The 21,086-nt window shown below is 39.3% G+C and overlaps 1 protein-coding gene across 7 annotated transcripts in view; it reads right to left on the reverse strand.

The window, feature by feature from the left end:
- Positions 1 to 1,157: 1,157 nt before the first annotated feature.
- Positions 1,158 to 21,086, reverse strand: part of LOC148026705 (uncharacterized) — a 224,645-nt gene continuing 204,716 nt past the window's right edge. For 2 of the 7 annotated variants that reach the window (XM_087691190.1, XM_087691187.1), the window contains 3 exons: positions 1,995 to 2,084; positions 1,807 to 1,905; positions 1,158 to 1,690 (listed from right to left, as the gene is read on the reverse strand). In XM_087691190.1, the coding sequence (XP_087547316.1) occupies positions 1,543 to 1,690; positions 1,807 to 1,905; positions 1,995 to 2,084 (337 nt within the window). In that variant the 3' untranslated portion in view covers positions 1,158 to 1,542. Of the gene's footprint in view, positions 1,691 to 1,806; positions 1,906 to 1,994; positions 2,183 to 21,086 lie in introns of those variants that run through there. The other 5 variants (XM_087691188.1, XM_087691191.1, XM_087691192.1 and 2 more) reach the window with 5 other exon arrangements.

The raw sequence follows: 21,086 nt of genomic DNA on the forward strand, positions 1-21,086 counted from the left end.
ATAGTAATTATTTCAAATAATCTTGTATCTTTTGTATGGTTTGTGGCTGTTATTTGAAGCAATTTCCTAGTTTTATATTTGTAGTATGATTTGTAATGGCAACATGCAACATTAAAAGTTGAACTTGCCAAAAGTTGAATTAGTGCAACATTAAGATTAAGAGTTTCATGCCTTGAATCTTGTTAGCTAGCCTCATATTTTTGGCTACTCTCTTTTTATTAGATCCAGTGCTCATCCTAATGAGGATATGAAACTATTTGGTTAGTCCTTTTATTAGCTTTTTAGTGATAATTTATGTGGATTAATATTTTTGTGTTAGGTTTGGAGGCAAGGAAAGGCTTATAACCTTGAGTAAGGAAAATCCTTCTTCTTCAAAAAACTCATCTTCTTAGGTAATCATATGAAAAAGCATTATTAACAACCATAATAGGAGCACTAACACAATCACAACCATTAGAAACAATAGGTATACTAGAAGAAGTAGCAAATATAGTGGGAAAAACAAATGTAAGTTCTTAATGTAATCTTTTTATTTTGGTCTCAACAACACTAGCTCTATTAATATCTCCAAAGGTAGTTGAGAATTCTCAAATAAAAACTTTAAAATCATAATGTAGAGAAAATCTCTTTTTAACTAAGAGTGTGAGCCCAAAGAGAGTCCTATCTAAGAAAGTGTGACAATAAGTTCCCCTTGAGAAGCATCATTATGATAACGCTTCAATTGCATAAGGATGAGCAATCATATTTACTACAAAAACCTCTAAATGTTTGTTTCATTAAACTTTTTAGGTAGACTAATCTTTGGCTCCTTTCTATAACTAGAAGGATGACTACAAGATGTCAAAAGCTCTTCTTGATATAGCTTCTCTTGGAGTTCTTGAAGTTGATTTTGAAGGCCTTGGATCTCAGGGTTTCTTTGCTTGTAGTTGTGCATTACTCTCATGAAGTTCTTGAATATTTAGTATAGTGGTCATAATACTTTTCATCATTGTGTCCATCACAACTCGGCAAGATCAAGCTTGTAGTCTTGTCAAATTGTTACAAGGGGGACATGAACTTAGCAAGGACAAGGATTGTCACCTCACAACATATAAGAGAATAACTTGACAAAGAAGAACTTATTTCTTTATTACAAAATGGTGCCATCATTGATGATATAAGCATCGTTGATATGAGAAATGTTAATGCAAGTGTTGATGCAAGCGCTCTTATAGTAACCTTCCAAAGAAACATTTTAAATTATCATAACTGCTGTCCACAAGGCATTTTCAACTCTTTATTTCCCTCTCTATATTTAATAGGGTCACAACCATTTGTTGGCACTAGTTTTGGAACTCTTAAGATGCGGTGAATTTGGTAGTATTTATTATACCAAAGTTGTTGAATCCACATTCTCATTAATGAAGAATGAAACAGAATGTACAATCTGAACCTCACTGAACTGAGTATTTGCTGTTACTAGAAAAATCCAATCGTCTTAAGATGCTGTTATAGATCAAATCCTGCCCCTTGAAATCCATGCAACAAAAATCCAATGCGTGTTCATAGTTTGAAAGGTACAGCTATGCAATGGTCGTAGGATAACTCCTCTCCAATCTCTATATCACGAGCGGCGTACATCCCAAGGCGGAAGAATCTGTGATCTGTTGTTTCTGTGTAGACCCTGTATACTCTCAGGTTTGCTTCATTACTGCAAATTATAACAAATCTTCTCTTAGCATAGGCATGCAGCTTTCATGTGCCAAACTGGTAAAGAATCATCTCTTGCAAGAAAAATGTAGGCTTCTCAGCGGTTCTCCCCATTACCTGTGGTTTATGAAGCTCGCCACATTGGACATTTGAGAAACGTTCAGTACAAGTTGCTCCTCTGGACATGCAGCAGGCAGGCTACCATGCAAGGGATAGCTGCAAGTAAAGAACTTTTATACTCTCATGAAAAGTAGATTTCTTGGTCACTTTGAACCGAAGATAACCGAAACTGCTAATGCACTTACCTGAAATTCATGAGAAGACTCATTGACCCTGATTCACGGGCATCGTCATAGGACATGAATTCTCCAACTAACTCCACAACAAACTTGCCCCTGCAGTTTTGAAAGAATAAGAAATGCTGCCTCAACACTAGCATCACCTAATTTCAGGTTCTTGTGGCCATTAGATGCTAGGACTTTTCCAAAGTGAGCTGACATGGGCAAACATATACTGGGTTTAGTTACTTGGGAACAACTTAGTGTGTATCAAGAAAACAGTAAAAGCTTTAATGACCAGTTTGTGCCATGTAATTTGATCCAAGCAACTAATGTTTCCATGTATCTAGTACATATAACAGCTTGACATTTCTTATTCACTATATCATTGCTTGGTACGTCTGTAGTGGCATGCTATGATAACTCAAAGACATATCTAGACGGAGATCATCCACCAACCTTAGAAACAAATAAGAGAGATTGGAGGATGACTCAGACCACATGAGGGGCGGGCCAGAGGTCTTTCTAGTGACTAAGGATTCAGACATCTTATTATTCCATCCCATCTTGGACTTCATTTTCTGTTTGGGATTGCCAGACTGGTTCTTTTTACAGCCTTTTTACTAGACATTCCTCCAGAGCAGTCAACCTACAGAAGTGTATCCCTATGATTATTCATTCGTTGGAGTCCTTGTATTACATATTGCCTCAGGGATGTTTGTCACTGGGTGATTTTATAAAATTCTCTTCCTTGGGAAAGAGAAAATGCTCCCATCTAGTTAGTGCATGTATGACTACTAGTATTTCTTTTGCGCTAGCTGCATACTGATTTGTAGCACCTTGAAATCTCCTACTCTCAGGAACAATAGGATGTCCTTCCTCTAAAACAACAGTGCAGTAATCTCATTCCACTACTGAAGGCCCGTTAGATTTGGCGCAATTACCAAGCCAAAACTCAAAGCTTGTTGGAGCTGTCAAAAAGTTATTGTGAGAGGTGAGAGGATGCACAGAGATCGAAGCTCAGCTGAGAGTACAGGTGATAGTGAAGAGAGCGCGCGAGAGTGAAGACACGACTCCCAATGCAATAATCAAAAGAGTGTAATGTGCAAGTACAAAGTACAACCCTTAAACCTTAGGGTTGCCAAAGTGTGTTCACACCTGAAAGGTGTAAAACATGATAAGTGCCCAAACTGTGTAACATAGGACCATAAAATAAAAGAGAAAAAAGCTGGGGGAAAAAACCTCTTGTAAGGAGAGTAATAAGTGCCCCACTGTCCTACTGAGGATCACCGACACTCCTCTGTGAGCTAGGCATGAGTCAAACCCAACAAACCCCTCTGGAGTGAAGAGTAATCAATATACAAGGATCATCCATCAAAGGAGATCAAATTTAAAGCATTGCAGAATGCTTCAAATTTGTCACGAGGAAGAGCTTTGGTAAAGATATGTGCCACATTATTAGTGGTAGGACAATAGACAAGGCTGACATCACCTGCATGTAGCCTCTCTTTGACAAAGTGATAGTGAATCTCTATGTGTTTTGTGCATGCATGAAACATTGGGTTCCGTGCCACTGCAATGGTACTCTGACTGTTAGTAAACGAAGGAGTAGGCTCCGTGACAGCTACATCTAAATCAACCAACAAACGTTTTCAATTGTGGTAGTGAAAGTTGCCTTGTATTCAGCTTCACATGACAATGTGTTGACAGTCGATTGTTTCTTGCTAAGCCAAGAGATACAAGATGAGCCAAGAAAGAAACAATTATCACTAGTAGAGTGACAAGAATCAAAATCACAAGTCCAATCTGAATCACTGTAAGCATGTAGTTGCAGTGGTTCCCCCTTGGCATAAAGCAATCCAAGAGTCCTAGTACCCTGCAAATAGCGAAAAATACGCTTCACAGCTTGCTAATGTGACATGTGTGGGTAGTGCATATATCTACTCAAGGGTGAAATTGCAAATTGAATGTCTAGCCTTGTGTTGCATAAGTAAATGAAACATCCAACGGCTGGAGCATATGAATGGATATCAAACAAATCACAGTCATCATGCAAGGATAACTTGAGTCCAGTCTTCATTGGTGTACAAACTGGCTTGTAATCCTATAAGCCAAACCTCTTAAAAAGTAGACCCAGCAAAAATGAGTAAAGTCATCAATGAAAGTGACAAAATAGTAATAGCCACCCAATGACTTTGTTTGCATAGGGCCACATACATCTGAATGCATAATCTGTAATTTGACAATTGCTCTAAAAGCAACATCACGAGGAAATGATAAATGATGCATTTTTTCCAAAATGCATCCCTCACATATATGCTCAAGAGGTCTCTCCAAAAGAGGTAAGCAATCAAACATCTGTGTACGTTGCATAAGCATCAAGGTGCCATAGTTAACATGTCCCATACGAGCATGCCATAACTCTACCTTGGACATAGTAGAAGTAAGAGTAGACGCTAGATAGACTGACTGATCAACTGAATAAGCATCTAACTCATATAACCCATGACATAAAAGTGCCAATCAAAACCAAAGTCATGTGTTCTTTATCTCTGACCATACATTTGCCATCATCAAATGTGACTTGTAGACCACACTTTGCCAAAGAAAAAATAGACAAAAAATTCTTCTTTACACCTAGGACAAATAATGCATCCTGCAAACGGAGAATAGAGCCATCAATGGCTGTCAATACAATCTCCCCAATACCTCTAACAGGGTATGTTGCATTGTCGGCACACTGCACAAACTTGCCAACAAGAGCTACAATAACGGAGGAAAACAAATCCTTGCGGGATGTAACATACCTTGAAGTGACATTGTCAAAGAACCATATGCTTACATCCTCAGTAGAGCTAAATGCTCTATTAGCCCAAGAAGAGTCATAACTACAAGTGTAGAAACAATAGTCACAGTCTGTAACAAAAGACGTGGACTCAGTAACAATAGAAGGTGCATTAGGAATAGACATCCTTGATTCCTTCTTCTTCTCCTTGGCTAAGCGCTTTCTACATTCTGTGATGTAGTGACTTGACTTCTTGTAATAGTGGCACCTACCCTTCTTGGCTTGCATGCCCCCCTATTTCTTACTACTCTGTGAAGTACCTAAAGTCCGAGAACTTTGCGGAGCATTTTTAGCTTGGCTGCCCTTGCCCTTCTACCTTGCTATAGAAGCATGCCTAGAGGCTATAATATCCATCTCATTGTTCTTTCTTGTTTGCTCTTTCTCTAAGAGCGAACTAACTAACTGAAGGAAAGTAAGTGGTTGTGGGGAAATCCTCATAGTGAGATTCAAGACTATATGAATGGCCAAATAAGAGAGCGGCAATGAATTCAAAGTAGTAGAGATCAATTGTATATTCGAATAGTACTTATCTACATTCATAAGCTGCTTATATAAGTCCTGAATTTTATTGAGATGATCTTGTATAGAATTGCCTTCATCCATCTTCACAGTATTTAGCTCTTTCTTCAAGAAAGAGATGTGTCTCATTTTTTCTAGAAAACCTTTTCTCAAGGATCAGCCATGCTTTTCGTGAGGAAGAAGCTGTAGACCAAATATATGGGGTGATAGACTGTTGAACTACCAATGCAATCAATGACAATGCCTGAGCATCCCTGTGTCCCAAGCCTTTTGTGTTACTGATCTTCGAAAGTGGCCGAGTTGGAGCGAGCTGAGCAAGCTGAGCAGGTTGAGTGGGCCTTTGTCCATGTCCTCTTGGAGGAGGTGTGATAGGAGCCACAACTCCAGGCCCAACTTCTTCACCACTGACATAATCCCAAAGATTCTTTACAATCAACACATTTTCCATCATAAAAGACCATAGAGAATAGTTGTTGCCATCCAACCTATCCTCCTTGGATACATATGTGAATATATCACCTTGTCCTTGATTGGCCATGGTAAATGTCACTAATCAAAGAGCACAAGAGCAATACTTAAAGTTGGACCAACTTGAAAATCTGAGAATTTCCAAAAATTACAGCAAACATCTTGTTGTAATTAGCAAATCTAATCACACTCTGTCAAAAACTGTTTGATGTACACACCGTCCAAGGCACGAACAATGCTCAATAGCACAAAAAATACAAAAGCCCCAAAATTTGTTGTCCCAAAATGCACAAATTCAATCTATTGCAGACTATTATTGATATACATTTTCCAATCTCTAAGCTGACATCAAAAGCCCAAAATTTTTAACTTGAAATTCACAAAATCTTTGTTATAAATGTGTCCCAGACATGTGCAGGAATAGAGATATGCTGCCTAGGCACAAGCCCCTTCCAGATGATTAAATATGGATTAAAAAATCGATAAAATTTTCCTTTTTACCTTTAATATGGGTGGCCAAGTCAGCAGCTCTAGCAGTGCGGGCAACTGAAGGCGGACCTTCAGCTGGTGGCAGTGCAGACCAGGTTGCAGGGGTGAGTGTTGACCAGCGAGCTGAAGCTGACCAGGGGGCGAGTGCAGTTAGAATTGTGTTGGCGAGTTGGAGAACCAGGCTTGGCGGGTGCCTTATAAGAGGCGCATGGAGTTGGACTGGTGGCGCTTGGGGCAAGGCGGACAAGGTCTGACAGATGCTTGCTAGCGCTGGTGGTGCATAGGAGGCAGTGGCATAGGTGGTGTAGGCAGTGGGTTTGCTTAGTGGTAATGCTAGCAGCTAGTGGCTGACCTGGCACTGTAGGTGGACAGGCTGTTGGTGGGATTGAAGGCTGCCTGTGGCAGTGGAGCTACGACATTGCAAGTGGCGGCTCAGCTAGTAGTGGCCACGGGCTTACCTGAGCTAAGGGCCAGCTCTGATACCAAATGTGAGAGGTGAGAGGATACACAGAGATCGAAGCTCAGCTGAGAGTATAGTTGACAGTGAAGAGAGTGCGTGAGAGTGAAGACACGACTCCCAATGCAATAATCAAAAGAGTGTAATGTGCAAATACAAAGTATAACCCTTAAACCTTAGGGTTGCTAAAGTGTGTTCACACCCGAAAAGTGTAAAACACGATAAGTGCCCAAACTGTGTAACATAGGAACATAAAATAAGAGAGAATAAAGTTGGGGGGAAGAAGCCTCTTGTAAGGAGAGTAAAAAGTGCCCCAATGTCCTATCTAGGATCACCGACACTCCTTTGTGAGTGTAGGCATGAATCAAACCCAACAGTTCTTGGTCCTTGTCTGTAAAGAAAGACATAAGTCATGCAAAAGGGCTGCCACATGTGCAACCATTCTGATAGATGAGGGGTTCCCAATCATTTTGACCATCAACACCATCATATGGTTCTACTATCCAAGAGATCCCATACAGCCTAGTAACTACAAGACAATCATAATTGGCCATATACTTGCAAAGGTGACTATTCTATCCTTAAGCATGGATGGAGTACATTCGTTGAGAAACATGCATAGAAAAGCAGCTGGACAGAGTGAGAAGGCGAGGACACTTCACCCTTACCACATATATCCTACGGACCATCCTTCAGAGTGGGGCACTGAGTTGAAAGTTACATTACTGCTTTGTGGATTTTTGCAAGACATATGATGCAAAACCATGGGCTAGTTAACATCAGCTCGAGGACACAGGCATACTGTTGAAGATGATATAGGTAATCCTTATGCTTCATGAGTTGGCGTTAATGATAAGGCCAAGTTTGGGCCAGCTCAGACTCGTTGAATCTGAGTGTGCAAACCACAGTCTATGGAGCCAAACATGTGACCCTTCAAGAACGGTAGTTAATGAAGTTAACTTGTAATAAAAGATGGCTTTTATAGCTTAAACCAACCAAGTACGGGCAGTACTTTAATGCAGACTGAAATCAGGTACATCGTTAAGTTGGACCAGACTATTCAAAGAAGTGAAGACAAACAAGATGGTCACAACAACAAAACTCAGATCACTTGATGAGTATATCCTCTCTTTATACAAAGCACACAAGATTTAGCAATCTCATGGAATGTGGGTGGGGCCCAACCCAAGGTGGCTGAACAAGATGACCAATGGAAGTAATGAGATGTGGCTCCCCAAGTAGAGATTGTGTCTCAATGCAACAATAAACAGATGTAGATGGCACATTCTCTGGACACTGCCATGATCATTTCGGATTTATTTCAAAAGAAAGAAAGAGCATTGTCTTACTGGACATGCAAGAAAACCAATCTTCCACTGACTTCATAGTAGATAAGGAGAAATCTCTGATAATCACAAGCTTGACCTGTCCAAGAGGTACAAATTTCTCATCCTTGCTGCATTGCTACCCTCTTGGTGTGCTTTTGTCAGCACTTGATCCATGAGGCCCAACAAAGGGCTATGCAAGTTTGTAGCCAAAATTCTGCAGGGATATATTTTGTTTACCAAGTTAAAGAACTCCAAGAAGTATCCCCATCTCCACTCATGGCTTATTTCTTTTTTTCATAACGAGTAATTACATTAATCACATGAGAAATACAAGACTCATGGCAGAGAAGCACAAGAAGCTGCCATAAGACAAGTAACTAAATCTTCCCTAGGGAGAAGGCCAGCATGCTGAATATGATCCAATTGCCAATGGAGAAGACCCTTCAGCTTAGTGATATGACTTTGAACCCCAGAGGCTGAATCGAAGATGAAGGCATTCTGAGTGATCCAATAGTGCCAGCAGTCCCCCAAATCTAAGAAAATGTAACAAGATCTTCATATGTGGCTCCATGGGAGTGGGATGTTTTGCCTTACCACAGACCCAATCAGAGGGACACAGCAAATGTCCCACCACCGCTCTCCAAAAGGGAGCTGATCTTTCTGATTTATTGTCTCTCTCTTCTTCTACATCCGTTGGTGATCACCATTGAAGTCTTCATTGCAATTATTACATGCAAGTTGAGACTTGGTCACATTAAGAGGAATTACCAAACCCACAAGGGCATTGCCACACAATTAAAGTGTTAATTACATTATAGAATGTATACGTATAGGGTTTAGGGGGCATGACTAACAACAGCTGAAAAAAGTAACAGCCAACCAAATTGGTAGAGGAGTGACAATGATTTGGATCGTTTTGAGCTTGACTAAGCACCTACAAGATTGGACAACATACTGATTTCTTAGGTAGCTACAATAGAATTAAAGAAAGTGTTCCATCATCTAATTGTTCAGCTTGGGAATTCAAATTTTCTTTCTTTTTTATTTCCAGTATGATTATCTTAATCAAAAGAAGAAAATATTTTTACACAATCATGGAGGCTAGGGATGAACCTACAGAAAGTACGAAGGACGAGTCTATGGCTGATCCAGTACTAGAAGTTAGAGGAGTTGAAGAAAACTGGCAAGACTATGTTGCTACTCAAGAACATGAAAGTAGCCCTTGGAGGAGGATCAAAGTCATAGGCCTCCAAGGGAAGACATGGTAATTTGATCCACACATAGCATGGTCCGACATCCATGAGTGGCACCTTCAGATGTCGAAGGATAGGCCTTTGGATAAGTTGGCATTATATCTAGGAGAGCCTGGATTGGTAGATACAACTTGATGTAGGATGTCATGGATTGGGCCCCATAACTCATTAGACATCGGGTAGAGCATAGCATCACGAATGTTCTTTGACTTTAGATGCATATGATTCAGCATACTAGATGTCCGCAAACATTTGGTATGCAAACCTATGAAAAACCATCTCAAGCCATCATTGAACACCAAAGGAGGCAGATGTCGAGACGCCTCAGCCATGAAGAGATACATCTCCTTAGAGGACAGACATCTCATTGATGGATAGTTTCCTTTTTCTACTTTTACTTTTAGATCATTGACATGTTTTCTTTTTATAGAACACTTTCACTTTTCAATCTTATAGGCATATTTTTCATATTTTCTTATTCCAAATGAGAAACACACCATCATTGTATGTATTACTTTGGTCTCATGGGTTAGATTGGTCTTTTAGAGACGTTAATACTCTCTCTCTCTCTCTCTCTCTCTTTGTATCTCTGCAATTTTCAAGTCACCATGGTTTTAAAGTAAGGAAAATAGTAGCAAATTTTCACTAATCTGAAAACATTGAAGAATGGACAGCATACTATGTAGTGAAAATATTGTCCCCTATACATGGAATAGTGGCCCCACTAGTATTCGTGTCCACTGTTACACTTATCCTGTTCCTCCTAAGTTTTGGTGTGAATGCTCCCCTATCCATGGATGCTTTTTACCTTCTAGCTGGAGAAGGGTTTTTTATCCCCAGTGAACACATGTCAGTGGGTATGGTAGTTAGTACCTTAGGGATTGTACTTTCATACTTATTCTCGCATAGTGGATGTGACCTTCTAGCACTCTCTTCTCTCTTGCTGTTTACTTCCTCACTGTGAGTGTGCACGTGTTACTAAACCCTGACCTAACAGTGGTATTAGAGCCATACCTCCTTTTAGCCATCACTTTGCTAGGACATCGCCATAATTGCCATTGAGCCTTGAGTTCAGCCTTGAGTTTGGTTGCTCTCCTTCTTCTTGGTGTGCATATCGCCTTCAGTTCAAGCCCATTTGCTTGCTACGTTCCTTGGATTGCGTGCCATTAGTTTGCCTTAGCAGCACCAACTCAAGTCTGCACCAACAGTCTTGTCTTGCCATGCCCGTCTGTCCATGTGCTTATCCTACACGTCACGCAGTTGTTCTTTAATAGTAGTTGCCCAATACATTGTGTTGATTAGAATCATCAACGTTTGCTACATCAAACTCTAGCTTCGCCATGTCCAATAGGCCTGCCAAGCCTGAGAGCTTGGGCCAACAATGCTTGGTCAACTACCTACTAACAATCCATGTCGACTGAATTTGTATGTAATGCGTTGCGTTTCTACCCGACAGCATAAAATATGAAAAAAGATTAAGCATCTTTAACCTTAATCAACATTTAGCCACATAAATTATTTATGTTCGTGTGTAGTACCCTTGTCAAGTACAAATTTTGGGGATTTAACATCAGATCTCAAATTTCTCTAAATTTCTTTGAGAATTTTGGGAGTTTTGACAAAAATTCTCAAATCTCATTAAAATTTTGGGGGTTTAGCACTCGATGCTGAGAAATAGCTCGGTCTTGCATCAAAATTTGGGGCTTTTCACATTCGAGCTCAAATTTCACTAATTAAATTTGGGGCTTTTATGAAAAATTTCCAAATTTAGTGACAAAAGTGCACATCAAAGCTGTTACAATTGCAAGTTCTTCATTGACACTATCAAAATTTTTAAAAATTATGAGTTCTTGGTATTTTCTTTGCTTTATTTTTGTGATACAACTACATTTGTACTTTGGACACTAGTTGGTTACAAAAAAATAGAAATTTCAGCAAGCAATGGTAGGGAAAATGATTTTTTCAACTTGTTTCAGGACTCAAATAAATTGGATGGTACTAATTATCCCATGTGGGTATATATGGTGAAGCATATATTTGTTGCCAATCAACTTTGGGATTATGTATGTGGTTTAGAAGTTGGGCCTGTAAGCCCCGATACAAAGAATGTCATAGGTTCTCCCAACTCATCCACTATCACTAGTTGATCTAAGGCTTTAGCTCCTCCTGCACCTCCCATAGTAGATTAGTTGAAATGGGATGCGCGTGATGCCCAAGCTCATGCTCTGATTGCACTTTCATACAAGAGACTTGTTATTCCACATATTCAGTTTTGCACAATGGCCAAGGATGCTCGGGATAAGCTTGCTTCGTTGTATCAAGTGTGTGATGAGGCTCGTGTAGCCTATTTGCATAAGTAGATTGAGGTGGAGCACATGACAAAGGGTGATTTTATGGATGCATAAACTACACATGTTAAGGGCATTATGGAGCAACTTGCTAATATTGATAAGATAATTCCCAATAAATCTCTTGTATGTACGGTCTTGACTGCTCTACTTGATATTTATTAAAGTTTTGCTACTACACTTTGTTTACTTGAAAAAGAAAATGCTAATGTATACACATTTGATGCGTTGGTATTACTCTTGTTGCAAGAAGAGCAATCAAGGTTGAATCACTGTAATATAAGTATGAACAATGAAGCATTTACAGCCAAGTATCAAAACAAAGGAAAGTCATGGTAGCCCTCAAACTGAAAGGGTAAAGGCAAAGCAACTTCTTCTACAGAGTCTTCAAGCACCGAGGATGACAGTGCTAAGAAAAAGAGTTTTTTCACTACACTTAGTTTACTTGGCTGCTCTACTTAATATTTATCAAAGTTTTGTCACTATACTTCATTTACTTGAAAAAGGAGATGCTAATGTATACACATTTGATGCTTTGGTATTACTATTGTTGCAAGAAGAGCAATCAAGGTTGAATCGCTCTAATATAAGTATGGATAATTAAGCATTTACAACCAACCATTAAAACAAAGGGAAGTCATGGCAGCCCTTAAATCAAGGGGAAGGTAAAGCAGCTTCTTCTATGGACTCTTCAAGCTCTATGACAGTGCTAAGAAAAAGAGGTGCAATTATTGCAAGAAGAAGGGGCATGTTATTGAAGAATGCAAAAAGAGGATGGCAAGTGAAAAGAAAAAATGTCGTGCATGAGTATTGCTGAAAATACAGCAAATGCGACGGATGCAACCACACATTTGGAAAGTATGGATAATGGTCAATATGTATTTGAAAAAAGAACAACATTTCATATCAAAACTCTCAAACCATACACTTGCATTATATTGGGCAAGGAAAAGCACCTCCCTCTGCCCCACACGTTGTTGCAAGGTAAGTTTAAGTTTAAACCCTCTAAAATGTGTGTTTATTGTTAGAGGCGGCATTTTACTAGGCCACATCATTTCTCAAGTCGACATTATTGTGGACCCCACCAAGGTGATAGCAGTCATATACAGTCTTATGCCTTTGTTGTGCATTCTTCGTATGATCCTTCTTCACATAAGCATGGTCTTTTAGTTCTTGAAAATTACAACACATGGTATTTTGAAAAAGGTGCTTCAAAGCACATAATGTCCTTTCATGACTTAACTGTATCATATGTAAATGTACAAAAGGGGGGATCCGTTGTATGCGTAAATAATGCTTCATATGCAATTCAAGGCATTTGTCAAATTCCCATTATTACAATGGATGAAAAAACTATTATACTTGAAAAGGTCTTGTATGTGATAGGTATAAAGAAAAAATTACTTTCAGTTTCAACCATTGCATATGTTGGTTTTGTGGTTAAATTCCACATGGATTGACACAATGTCTATGATTGTAGTGATAGGCACGCCCTCATTGTCATTGATACTTTGTACAACGGACTCTATCAGCTTGATTTATATGAGAGCTAAGCATCAGAGGATACATTATAGATTGATGCCACCATTGCGAATCACACTGAGTTATAGCATGCTCAATTTGATCATATTAACTAAGGCATTTTACCTCGCCTAAAAAGCAAAAATATGGTGTTCAATCTCCCTTCATTGAAAGCACCTACTCACAATGTATTTGAAAGTAATGTACTTGGCAAAATGCATTGTGCTTCATTTTCCAAAGAGACATCTATGCATGTTGATAAAAAATTACAGCTTGTGTATAGTGATGTTTGTGAGCCTATGCATGTCAAATCCATTGAAGGATACTTGTACTTTGTTACCTTCATTGATGACATGACTCGTCATTATTGGGCATATGCTTTGAGGCACAAATTAGAAGTGTTTGCATGCTTTAAGCCTTCTTGGCCTTGGATAAAAATGACAATGAATCCAAGTTGATTACAATATGTATCGATTGAGGTGCATGAAACACTGGGTTTCGTGCCACTGCAATGGCATTCTAATTATCAATAAACAAAGGAGTAGGCTCCATGATAGATGCATCAAGATCGGCCAATAAATGTCTCACCTATACACATTCAACTTTAATAGTGAAAGCTGCCTTGTATTCAACTTCACAAGACAATGTAGCAACAATGGATTGTTTCTTCCTAAGCCAAGAAATGCAAAATGAGCCAAGAAAGAAACACTTTTCATTTGTAGCGTGACATGAATCAAAATCACCAACCCAATTGGAATCACTATAAGCATGTAATTGCAACAGTCCCCCCTTGGCATAAACCAATCAACTTGACAATGTGACATGTGTGGGCTGTGCATATATTTGCTTAAGGTTGACACTATAAACTCAATACCTCCCCTTGTGTTGCATAAATAAATAAGGCATCCAACTACTAGAGTATATGTATGAATGCCAAACAAATCACTGTCATCATGCAAAGACAGCTTGAGTCCAATCTCCATCGGTGTACTAATTGGCTTGCAATCCTAGAAGCCAAATCTCTAAAGAAGTTTACCAATATATCTTGACTGTCAAAATCCAATGCCTTTAGCATCATGAATAAACTGAATACCCAAATAGCAATGTAAACATCCCAAATTTAACATTTCAAAAGTTTACTGCAAATGTTTCTCCAATGTTGAAATCTGATAAGCATGTGTCCCTGTGAGAAAAAGATCATCCTCATAAAGACAAATGACCAGCAAGGATCCCCCCTCTTTGCATACATAAAGAGTAGACTCTGATGGGCTGTCAATGAACCCTTGACTGGGTAAAAAGGAAAATTTTTACATACCAAGCTCGTGGAGCTTGCTTCAAACCATACAAAGACTTTGTCAGCTTGTATACTAAGTGTTCCGATCCTTTAATTGTAAAATCCATGGGCTGTTGAACATACACTTCTTCTTGAAGTTCCCCATGTAAAAATGCAGTTTTAATATCAAGCTAGTGCATAATCCAACCATAATAGGAAACCAAGAAACAATACACCTAATGGTGGCCATATGGTATCTAGGAGCAAATGTCTCCTTATAATCAATGCCCTTCTTTTGTGCATAGACTTTTGCCACAAGTTTGGCTTTGCACTTATCAATGGATCCATTCGCTCTTCTTTTCAGCTTATAGACCCATTTAGTACCAATGGATTTCTTTCGAATTCCAACATGCAATGCAACTAAATCCCATGTTTGATTCTCAATTGCTGCCAATCCAATGCAAACTTTGTTGTGCATTCTCAAAAAAATCAAGCTCCTCATCATCAAGTGTGTTTGCTACTAGAACAAACTTCATTGTATTAGCATGATTATGCAGATATGCTTGTCTTCTAATACGACTAGTGTCACCAGGTGGTGATACTTTTTGCAGTTGCTTTTCTTATTTACTTATATAAATATTTTATTTTTCTTTTCTTTAGTTGATGTTCCTTTTTACCCCCAGAGATCTCTTGGATTAAGCCGAGATCTTTGCATGGCTAAAAGAGGCAACCATTGGGATAAATTGGACTAATGGTTTGTCTGAGCCTTAGGACCAGTTCCATATTGAATGGGCACTGAAGAATAGAATGCCAGTGGTTTGGGACTGTAGCCACTAGAGATGGTGCATGACAATGAGCCCTTGGTCAAGACAAAAGATGCACATGTAAGAATGCTCAGGATTAAAAGTCATTGTAACTGAGCTACATTATACTTTTTGATGTGGTTGCAATGATAAAAGTTACTTATAACAACTTGAGGAATGCAGGGGTCATCATCCCTAAAATTTAGGGAGTTACTATTTTTGGACCCAAGAATCTGTTCGCGCCATTATCTTCGTTTTTGCATGAGGATTAATTCTCTGGTTGTGTTGAGGTCAAATTTTACACCAAACATGGAGAATTTTAGACCGGAAGGTTTAAATGGGAAAATTGTTATGTGTATGCCATGTGGCACAAATTTCCAAAAGAGAGAGAGAGCATTTAAAAAAAAACGTAATAGGCATAAGGGGCAAATCTGAGAATGAAGTTTTGAGGAGCTGAGGGCAGATGGCTGCAAGAACATCAGCTATGGAGAGTATTTCTTCAACTCTGACTCATGTACGGAGGTAGAGCTTGCTCCCTCTGGTCAACTCTCTCTCTATTCTCAGAGGAAATGCTTTGCATGATGGGCTGATTCCATTGAAGGGTTTTTGAGCTCTGATTTAGTGCTGTTTGTGGGATTGTTTTAATGCTGGAATGATGCTTTCCTAAAAGGGATGTTGTTCTAGACATGCTGGACAGTAAGAACAGTGAATTCAGACTGCAATTCTGCACACGAATCATTGAGTTTTGGCCATAGAAAATGGTTTCCTAAAAGGGATGTTGTTCTGAACATGCTGGATAGTAAGAACAGTAAATTCAGAGATCTGCAGACTGCAAATTTGCGCATAAATCATTGAGTTTTGGTCACAGAAAATGCTTTCCTAAAAGGGATGTTGTTCAAGATATACTGGACAATAAGAACAGAGAATTCAGAGTTGGTAGAATACAAATGTGCACATGAATCATTGAGTTATGGTTACAGAAAATGCTTTCCTAAAAGGGATGTTGATTTGGTCATGCTGAACTGTCCTTATGCAGCTGGGATTTACTCAAAAAAGATGAAAACCAACTGTTCACAGGTTATGTATTTTGGAATCTTTCATTTTTGTAATTTTCCATTTTTTAATTAATAACGAAATACCGAGAGGAGCGCCGGTCTTTAGGGCCAATTTGGTGTTGAGCGAGGTCTCTGTTTGTGTGTGTGTGTGTGTGAAAAGACTAGGTGTTAATTGAAGGAACTACCGCTTTATGTGACTCATAGACCGGTTGCATGGTGGTTCCATTGCCAGGATTTGAATTCTTTTTTGTAATGGTTCCATTGCCAGGAGAGTTTTGGGTGAAAAGGCCATACACACAGGTTTTACAGAGATTATAGGACTAGAGAGATGGTAGACATGGATTAAGGCAAAGGAAAACTCCCTTGTGAAGAAGAGAGTTCTTCTACTCATAGATACCAAAGAGAGAGTATTGGTGCACAGGCGTTAGTACCTTCTGGAACCGACATTGAACCAAAGGACGAGGAACAAGAGCAGGAGGACTTGTTTATGGCACAACTCCTTAGTATGGTTGGCTCTTTCCAACAGCTTGTAAAGAATCCTCGGATGCAAAAATTTTTGAAGTCACATAATGAGGATTCTCAGGCTGAGTCATCATATCATACCACGGAGCGCTCCAAAAGGCAAACCTCTAATGTGCGTGAGCATGTGGAAAAGACACCAAACATGGAGACAGGTCGAGTGCAACAAGAAGCACAAGCACAGGATTAGGGAGTGAATGGTCAAGGCAGTTATGCAGAAGTGGCATAGCAGACTATTTCTCCTCAGTTTGCTACTTATCTTGGTTACTTTGGTGGTGGGTTAGTTTTTCAAGCAATGGATGGATTACCCACTGGTTATCATGGATACTTGCCTAGAGGGCCACCAAGAATGATGCCTATTGAGGCAGTGAACCCACTTTATACTAATATTGGTCTACAGCCCGGTTATCAGACTTTGCAAAGTTCTTATTTGATGCCTGGAGTACAAAATGTAGCGACTGGTTTTTTTCACGCTAGTGGGTATATGGCAGCTAAGACAGGTGAAATGAATGTTGATAATGTGCCCAAGGGACTCCCCTTTTTACAGCCACCTGTCTATGACAACCTGACACCAAAAACTGCAAAGCCTAAAGACTATAAAGAGGGTGGTCAGGCATTAAAGTTTGAAACCTTCAGTGGTATGTAAGATAAGTTGAAAGCTTTGACATTTATACAGCAGTTTGATGCAACTTACAGTGGAGGGAATTTTACTGAGACTTCAAGGTGCGGAAGGCTACAACTTTTTTGAAAGGTAATGCATTGCAGTGGTGGAACACATTGTTGATGCAAGGATATGCACCTGCCACTTGGGTCCATTTTAAACAGTTGTTTGTAGCCTCATGGTTAACTAACACGTTTGAAGTAGATGTCATGACTGCATGGCATAAATTGGACGTGGCAAATTGTGCAGATTTAGAAGAGTACAATAAGAAATTTTGGGAAGCACTTTTTCCCGTGAGTCTTTATAGGTCAGTGATCCTGTCAGAACAAATTGAAAAGTATTGTTGCGGTTTGCTCGAAGCCATCAGGGATTATTGTACAAAGACTAGGGTTACAAATATGGTATAGTTAATTGATGTGCGCCACATTCACATCACGATTGCTCATTACAGAGGCAAATTGGCGCATTGACTCGGTCGGAGGTAGCTTGCAGAGTCTTGGTGGATTCCATAGACTGAGGGGGAGATAATCTACACTCTTTTTAATCTTTTGAAACTTAGTTTTTCGAGCTTTTTTAGTTTCCATACTTCTCATTCCAATCTACCATGTAGACCTACACATAAAGTTTATCTCTTCTTCTCTGATGAGAAATGATGATACTAGTTGTATTGATTATGGTCTCTTAGGCCACCTCGGCCTTTTAGAGACGTTAATAGATATTTCTTTCTTTCTTTCTTTCTCTCTTTAAGAATCGTAATTTGTTGTTGTAAGTGGGCCCCTCAAATGTGGTACAAGTTCTTATTAACAATACATGCAATTGTTAGCCATGGGCCATTTGTTCTCAGACCGCGTTTTCTATGATTGTGTGGGCTCCATGTACAAGTCATTATTTGGACTTGCTCATGGAGGATATTAAGAAGTTCAAGTGGATGAAGAAGCCTAAAGGTGATAGGGTGGTACGTATGCCTACGTCTGTTGTCACCTTCTTCACAGTAAAGGAAAAAGTGCTTGTGATGTATTACGAGCATAGCATACTTGAGTCGAAGGAGCCTTCTTCAACTTGGTTTGCTTACATGTGGTGGTGGTTGGTGAAGTACCTTTATGAGGTGTGGTCCACCCTATACCAGATAGTGGTGTCTATTCTACGAAATGAGTGGGATAAGCATGAGCCAGAGGAGCCCAAAGCTATACAATGCTTGTGCCTCAATGAGCGATTTTGGGTGAAAGTCTGTGCCATTGGTATTGTTGTGACTCCCTTTTATAGGGCATTGTGTAGGAGTGATGCAAGGGATCCACCATAGGCCTTCTCGTTCACTTCTTTACAATGGCATTGGTGGAGGCACGGGCCTGTATAGTAATCATAGAGACTCAGCGTACACACGTTCTACATATAGCAGAGAGAAGATGGGTATGAATACATAAGCCCAACCATGATTTTGCACCATTGGTACATCTAGCCTACAAGTCGCCAGCAGTTATGGATGATAGCAAGGTCCATTTGGACCGGCTTGTATATTTGACTTGTGTGGTTTCTATGGATGACCACAATATAGAGCTAGAGGAGCTAGGATGCTATGCAAATCAGAGAGGGCATGTGGCATTTGCTTCTTTCACTTGTTGAAGTAGATAGTCACTTGTGAAGCCACTCTTTTGGTGGCAAAATATTGGATACATGCTGGAGACACTTTAGTCCTTGGCGATTAGAGTCCTTGCTCAGGATTGCTTTTCGAGTGCATGTGAGAGAAATTAAAGTGTCTATTCTTTCATTCCCATGAACATTTACAATTGGTTTAGCGCACAACAATTAGAGTGACTAGTCTACTATTGCACTAAATTATGTATGATGAGTTTAATTTGTTATTTTGAACTTTATACTTTACAATTTAGTAATTACACTCTTATATGCATTGTGTAGGTGAATATTGATACATTCAAGTTGATGGGCGACACCCTTTTGATCAGGAGGTTGATGGGGAGGAGATGATCTTCGCAGAGCTCTATAGAGAGCTGATAGTAGTAGATATTCCTGACCCTTGCAATCAGCGTACTTGTGGGTGAGGAGTTCGAGTAGGTGGTACCAGGGGTGTGGTCATTTAGCGCCCTCCAATATCAATGAGGGTGGTTAAGTGGCTTACAAACATATGTGAGATGGGGCTCTAGTAGCTCTCATCTCATATCTCATGATGACATCCACCCTTGCCTACATAGCCATTGCCCAAGGAGCCATCATTTGATAATGATGGTAATCTCTTTAGTGAGGATGAGCATGAGAGTGTCTCCCCATCAGATGCCGAGGAGTCATTTTCAGACTCTCTTGATGAGCACTCAGATGATTCTAATAATGATGCTCATGATATTGATGCCTTACCATAGGCCTCTCTCTTTTTTATATCATTGTATCCACTCCTAAGTTCTACCTATGATCTATGATCCATGTATGATGTATGTTGTTATACCACATGTTGTGTATGTGATTGCGAGGGCCTTCAATATGCCAATTTTGGTTTTTAATCTGAAGTATTCATCTTATTTTGTAATGCCATTGCTGTTTTCACTTTAAACATGTGTTCTAACACACACACACACACACACACACACACACACACACACACACTCACTCACTCACTCCATACTAATATCGTACCATATCTGATAAAATCTTAAGATACCATTTAGTACTACAGTTTATCATACCATATGTTTCGTACCCAACAACTATAAGCTCAATTCAAATGAATTGCTTAAATTAACATAGACTTGGTTTGCATATATGTTTATTTTTTTTCCAAATATGTTGGATGATAGTGTCTTCAATGGAAAAGTGAGCTGACTTGTCAAGGCTTTGGAGGTTTCATCATTATCCTGGATTTTTCATTTTGGAACAATGCCAAGATGACTGTGAAGCCATGTGCTCCAATTTTAAAGATTTTGCATCTTGCTAGTAGAGAGGGTGCCACCATGGGCCTTACATATGAGATCGCGGATTGCATGATAGAAAAGATTGAAAGTTTTGAAGGTATTGATGCTTCCAAGCTACATCAAGTCAAGGCACTTTGTATAGACCGATGGAACATGATGCACTCTCCATTGCATGCTGCTACTTTTGTTCTTCACCCTATTTGGAGAGTAGAGATTCTTGACAATGAAGGGAGGAGAGTAAGGGTTGGATGGATGTGATTGCACATGTTACTAAGTATGATATAGATGCTCTAGGGAAGTTATGTGATGAATTTGATAAGTATAAGTTTCAATCGAATGCATTTGCACATTCTATTGCAAAGGATGAGAAGAGGAGACAATCAAGTGTAAAATGGTGGGAAACCTTTGGGGCAAAGACACCAAATTTGCAGCACTTGGCACTTAGGATAATGCCTTAAGGAAGTTGTGCTTCATTGTGTGAGAGAAATTGGAGCAATTTCTCTCTCACTCATATTTCAATGTCCCCTTGTCAAATTTCAATGTCTTTTATACTTATTTTTCAAAGTTTAAGTTCTGTTGAAATGTTTCTGATTCATTTTAAGGTTCAACTTATCATTCTTATATTTTCAAAAGCTTTTAAAGAAAAAAATTAGGGAAACATA

This window comes from Lygodium microphyllum, chromosome 13 (assembly GCF_053477565.2).
Source record: "Lygodium microphyllum isolate KBCC chromosome 13, Lygodium_microphyllum_v1.1.10, whole genome shotgun sequence".
NCBI classification, from domain to species: domain Eukaryota; kingdom Viridiplantae; phylum Streptophyta; class Polypodiopsida; order Schizaeales; family Lygodiaceae; genus Lygodium; species Lygodium microphyllum.